This window comes from Echinops telfairi, unplaced genomic scaffold, assembly GCF_000313985.2.
Source record: "Echinops telfairi isolate 266 unplaced genomic scaffold, ASM31398v2 ScPeMD7_655;HRSCAF=1070, whole genome shotgun sequence".
NCBI lineage: Eukaryota > Metazoa > Chordata > Mammalia > Afrosoricida > Tenrecidae > Echinops > Echinops telfairi.
In genome coordinates this window covers 21,521,359-21,526,905 of record NW_022104553.1, presented here as the reverse complement: position 1 = coordinate 21,526,905, position 5,547 = coordinate 21,521,359, and the positions used below count along the sequence as shown (strand labels likewise).

Below are 5,547 nucleotides of genomic sequence, written 5' to 3'. Positions count from 1 at the left end.
CCATCGTAGCCCCGCCTGACCACTCCCGTCCAGGGGCCATGTATTATTGTGAGCGAATAAACAGAGACAACGTGAGTAGCCCCGTCTATACTTGTGTCTCCCACAACAGGCGTCAGAACAGCGGGGTGAGGGCTTGCAGGGTGTGGGTGGCCAGGCTCCGCAGGCCATGGGTGGGACTCTGAGGGGAGAGCAGAAGCAGCAGCCGCCGAGGCCCCACCTGCAGGGCCACCAGCCGCCACCCTGTCCCTGGCTCCTCGGGCCCAGACACCAGGTAGCAGGCTCTCGGCACCTGGGCCTTCTGCGCTGTGTCCTCCACCTTCTCCGGCAACCCAGGCTCTGAGGAATGACAGGGAGGGAGGGCAGGGGTGAGCAGCAGGCCCAGACAGCAAGGAGGCCATCCAAGGGAGCTGCCCTTGCCCTGGGTCAGTGTTTGATCCTGGGAGGTCTAAGCAACTCTGGACTGCTGTTCCATCCCACCGGTTCCAGCACCTGACCCCCGACAGGTGAATCTAGCTGGGAGGCTAGGGGCTGTAGCCAGTGAGAGGCAGTGGTCTTCCCCCACCCCCACCCCCACCCTCTGGAGCATCTAACCCCTACTCATCGGTCTCCCCAGAATCCCAAGCCACCCTGTATGGGAACACCAGCAGGGAATGAGGGCTTCAAGGAGGCCTTGGGAGGCATGGCTCTGCCACTTGCTAGCTGAGCCTCGGTCTCCATGTCTGGAACCTGGGCCTTTCCCTATCAAAGCTGAGCGACTTATGAACCACCGGTCTCACCCAGCAGGCCCTGTAACCTGGGCTCAGTGCGCCCATAGATCGCTGTCCGTACCCAGTACCCCAGGGCGCTTCTTCCAACACAGGTGCCTCCACTGCAGCCCGCACCCCCACCCTGAGCTGTCCCTGACTGCATGTTCCCACCGCTGACCTGGTGGGAAGTGTGTGGAAGTGACCAAGGAGTAGAAGGAGCGCAGGAGGCGCCGACGTTGCACCAAGGAAGGTTCTAGAAAGGAGAAGGGAAACAGGGTGTCCAGAGGCCCTAACCAGGTCACATCTGCCCAGCCCTTCCTCAATCACCTTTGTCCCCCGAGGGCTCCACGGTGAACAGGCAGCGTCTCAGTTCCAGGTGGAGGAGCAGCAGCCTTCGAGGAAAGGGGGCATAGGTCAAGGCCAGCAAAGAGGAATGTGGACTACCCTCAGCCCACGCTGGTCTGAGTCCTACCCAAGGATGTCCTCGTGCAGGGGGAAGCCTGCAGGCAGGGCACCAGGGCCCAGCAGGACGCTGGCCCTCAGTGGCTCCAAGAGAGGCTGCCACCAACTCTCCAGGAGCTGCAGGGGGGATGAGGTATGGTAGGGGTTGTGACCAGACAGGGAAGGTACCAAGGGTAAGGCGTGGCTAGATAAAAGCCCCCCCCCCACCCCAGCAAAGCTGGGAGGAGCGGGGCCAGGAGAAGGGTTTGGCGTGAGGAGGGGCGGAGCTCCACAAAGTGGGTGTGACCGGTGGGGCTGGTGGTGAGGACCTGGTGGGAGCCCCCGGAGTGAGAGGTAAGGAGTAAGAGCACGGGGGTCAGGGGAACAGTGAACCTGAGGGTCAAGCTGGCTGAGTAGCGGTTGTGGCCCGCAGAGCAGACACAGCTCCAGGCCGGGCAGCAGCATCAGGGTCAGGAGCCGGTGCGGGACCTGAAGGAGTGGGTGTGGCTAGCGGGAGCTCCGCCCCCGGCCCCGCCCACAGGCCTCAGCCAAGCCCCAGCCTCATAGCAAGCCCAGGTCCTGCCAGTGCGTCCTCCCACTCCCACCTCCACGCACTGGCCCAAGGCCCGCCCCGCCCACCAGAGCACCCACCGTGGGGCTCCCGTGGGGCAGATACACCGGGTAATCTCGAGCGGTCTGTGGCGGCAGAGATCCCAGCAGCCAGGGCAGCAGCACGGCCTCCGGTGTCCCCAACCGCCACCAGCCCTCCGTGGCTGCCAGCACCCGGCCTGACACCACTAGGCTGACAAAGGCCGTCCTGGTGGCCTTGGCGAAGTTCGACAGGGCTTCCTGCGATGGGCAGGGGTGGTGGGGAAGGGAGACCCACCACCCAATTTCAAGCCTGTCGAGGCTGAGTGGCCTAGGCCAGGCACATCACCCTCCCTGGCTTGAGTTCCTTCGCATAGCACGCCACCAGTGACCAGTGTACGGGAGACTAACAACTGGAACAGTAGCTACCGCTTGCAGTGGATCTCAACCTTCCTAATGCCGCGACCCTCGTACAGTTCCTCGTGTGGTGGGACCACCCAACTATAAAATTATTTTCATGCCTACTTCATCACTGTCATTTTGCTACTGTTATGATTCGGGTGACCCCTGTGAAAGGGTCGTTCGACCCCCAAAGGGGTCGCGACCCACAGGTTGAGTACCGCCGGCCTGCTCCCCACCAGGTCAGACCCATCATCCACCTACAGATACTGCAGAGGTCAAGTCAATAGTCAATAGCCACAAGTCTCACGGAGGAGAGGCAGCCCTGAGCAGAAGGGGAGCAGGATTTAGAAACACTTGGGGGGCAGTAGGCAGGCAGCAGAGCAGCAAGGGCCAAGGCTGGGGAAGCTGGAAGGCGGTTGGGACTTGGGCACACTGCTCGGCATGTAGGTGCCAGGTTTAGCGGCGGTTGGAGTGCGAAGAACTGGTGGTGCGGTGGTTAAGCCTTGAGCTCACGGAACAGACCCCCCCACCCCCACCCCGAGAGCGCCCTGGAGGCTTGCAAAGGCTGAGGGGCCGGGACCTTGTTTGGGGGTCTTGACTGACATTACCCGAGGGCTGTGCGCAGGAAAGGGGAGTAGAAGGACCCCTGTGGGGATAAACAAAGGTCAAACTAGCTTAAGAGACCAGAAGCTTTACCTGCAGGGGGGATCCCTCCGGAGGAATCACACAGTCCACACACTGGGTCAGGTCCCCAATGAGCTCAGAGTTCCCCAGGAAGCTGTCAATGAGGTGGTAACTGGCCTAACAGAGGGAGAAGGAAGTCTCCTGGGACCCCAGCAGGTCTCAGCTCTGCTGCCTCTCCCTGGGGAAACCAGGCTTGCTGGACTAGACAACCGGGAAGCCCCTAAGATCCCAGGGCTCAGGCTGCCCTGCAGGGCTTCTGGGAAATGCAGTCTCTGGAGGACAGCACCCAGGTATTCTAACATCCCATTTTCCCATTCTACAGCCTTACCCTCAGCTCTTTCTTCAGTCTCTCTATATTTCGGATGTTGGTCAGTTCTTCAAGTCCCACGAGAAGAACCTACAAGAACCATATTGGAGAATGGGGGCCGTTGACAACGGAGGCTGAGAGGATGGGACCGAAGGCCCTGGACTGCTGAGCCTGAGGAAATGTTAGGTAGCTAGATTCAGGGACAAGGGGGGTTGTCCCTCCCATGCCTGCCCAGGCCCCCTAGAGGAGGTTGGAAGGAAATCAGGCGACCATTAAATGCCTACCAAGACGCTCAAACTGAGCATGCTCAATTCAAGCCCCCAGCCGGGTAGGAGGTACACCTGGGCCGGTCCAAACTAGGCCCATGACATCATCCAGGTAGGCTTTAACACAGCCAATGAGGCCAGCCAATACTGTCAACCACGCCTCCCCAGCAAGAGGCTTGAAATATCCTGGCTGTGGGAAGATGGGCTCTCTGGTAACCCTGCTCCTTCCTGGTCAGAGAAAAGTAGAGGGGGAGGGTCTCCCCTTCTGGCCACCCAAGGATCACGCCCACCAAGATCCACACCCGTGGGTGCTCTTTTCCACGTGGGTGCTCTTTTCTACATGGCCCAGTTGTGAACCCATTTGAGACTGTCAAACTGAAGTCCTGCCCTACACAAAAGCCCACTTGGATGACAAAATAGGCTTCGTCGTGAATTCTTTCACGGTGCGAAGCCAAGAGCGGAGGTCTTACCCACTCAGAAGGAGGGGGCTGAGGAAGGAAGAGGCTGAGAGCCTAGGAGCCTGGGGCTGAGGGAAGAGGGATGGGGCCTGGGAGATGATGAGTCTGGGTGCTGAGACCCTTTCATACAGTTCCTCATGTGGTGGTGACCCCCCCCAACCATAAAATTATTTTTGTTGCTACTTCATCACTTGTCATTTTGCTACTGTGATGAATCGGGCGACCCCTGTGAAAAGGTCATTGGACCCCAAAGGGGTCACGACCCAGGGGTTGAGAACCGCTGGTCTGGGGGGTCAGGGTTACAGGGTCTTCTTGGCGGAAGAGAGAGCTGAGGTTCCAAACTCCTGAATCTGCAGGGCTGGGAGCATCTCACCATGGCCCCAAACACCATCTGAAGTAATCTCTCCAGCTTCAGCTCTGAATGGCCTCCCTCCGAAGACAAGACAATGAGGGTGATGCTGTCGGGGAAGAAGAATGGACCTCGACCTGGGGTGCAGGGTAGTGAGGAAAGGCAGTCCCCCCACCACCACCACCCCCAGCCCAACCTGCCTCCCTCTAAAGAGGAAATCACCAGTTTACTAAACATAAATTTAAAAAGCAACTCCACCAGGGAGCTGAAAAACCCTCAGGCATTATGGTCCTGAAGGGCTATCACCCCAAACCCAGTCCCCGGGCGCCCAGGACCTGTCATGGAAGCTCTTCCACACCACGGTCGTGTCCTCGGTCCGCGCAGAGCTCAGCTGCACGTCCAGATTCTGCCCGAACATATGGACTCCATTGAGGGAGCCGATGACGGAGAACGGCAGCTGGGGAGGGTGGGGGACCTTAGACCAGAGCTTTCAGTCCCCTCATCCGGGATCTTCACAGTGTAGCCCCACCCCACCCCACCCGACCCTCTCTCGGGGGAACCAGAATGTTGGCATCCGTCGCCCAGGGAATGTGGAAGCGTCCCCAGACTCTACACTGGGGACTTGATTGCAAACGTCTGACCCCCTTCTGTCCGGGGTGGGGGGGGGGCCCCCACCTGCTGGCGGGTAGGGACGCCACCGCGGCTGCTCCTGCAGAACAGGGGGACCCCGCTGGAGGCCGCGAGGCACAGCAGGTGCACGGCGCCCCCCGGGCCCCTCTCCTCCCCCATCGGAAGGGCAGCCCCGTGGTCGCCGCGGGCCGGGCCAGGAACATGAAGCCAGCCCACGGCGCCAGAGATGGGACGCTGATGGAGACAAGGCTGAGCTCCCTTCCGGGACGCCGTCGGCCGCGTTTCCGCCGCAGCCGGAAGTGGAGACGCGGGAACCGCGAGGGGGCGCCCAGCGCGCCGGCGGCGCGTCGCCGTCTCTCCCCGGAGCCGTCCGGTCCTATTTCGGGGGCGAGGGGTAACGCAGAGCCCGGCTCGGGGGGTGGGGGTGGGGGGGTGGATGCCGGTGCAAAGACGTGGGTGCGCAACCGCCCCGGGCGACCAAGGTGTGCCGCCTCCACTGGTCAACCGACGTGCCCCGCTCGGCGGCGGGAGGCGTTGCCTAGCAACCGAGGCCTTCGTAGGCCGCCTTTGACCTTGGCGGGGAACCGGGCTCTCTCGGAGCGGGCGAGTGGGGCCGGGCGTTGCCTAGGAACCAGCGAGCCAAACCAGTCCCGTGCAAAAGCGCCGAGCCTCTTTG

At 61.3% G+C, this 5,547-nt stretch overlaps 1 protein-coding gene across 3 annotated transcripts; it reads right to left on the bottom strand.

Annotated features, from left to right (window-relative positions):
- Positions 1-72: 72 nt before the first annotated feature.
- FUZ (fuzzy planar cell polarity protein) lies at positions 73-5,078 on the bottom strand. 3 transcript variants are annotated; one of them, XM_004710672.2, is made up of 11 exons: positions 4,917-5,078; positions 4,577-4,698; positions 4,266-4,350; positions 3,190-3,258; positions 2,874-2,978; positions 1,839-2,036; positions 1,581-1,676; positions 1,219-1,325; positions 1,074-1,138; positions 925-999; positions 73-336 (listed from the first exon to the last, which is right to left on the bottom strand). In XM_004710672.2, the coding sequence occupies exons 1-11, from the start codon at positions 5,028-5,030 to the stop codon at positions 113-115; spliced, it is 1,260 nt and encodes a 419-aa protein (XP_004710729.1). In that variant the 5' UTR covers positions 5,031-5,078; the 3' UTR covers positions 73-112. The 3 variants fall into 3 exon arrangements, with proteins under 3 accessions (XP_004710729.1, XP_045148697.1, XP_045148698.1); XM_045292762.1 differs by having other exon boundaries at positions 4,577-4,647; XM_045292763.1 differs by lacking the exon at positions 4,917-5,078 and having other exon boundaries at positions 4,266-4,378; positions 4,577-4,645.
- Between the last annotated feature and the right edge of the window lie 469 nt (positions 5,079-5,547).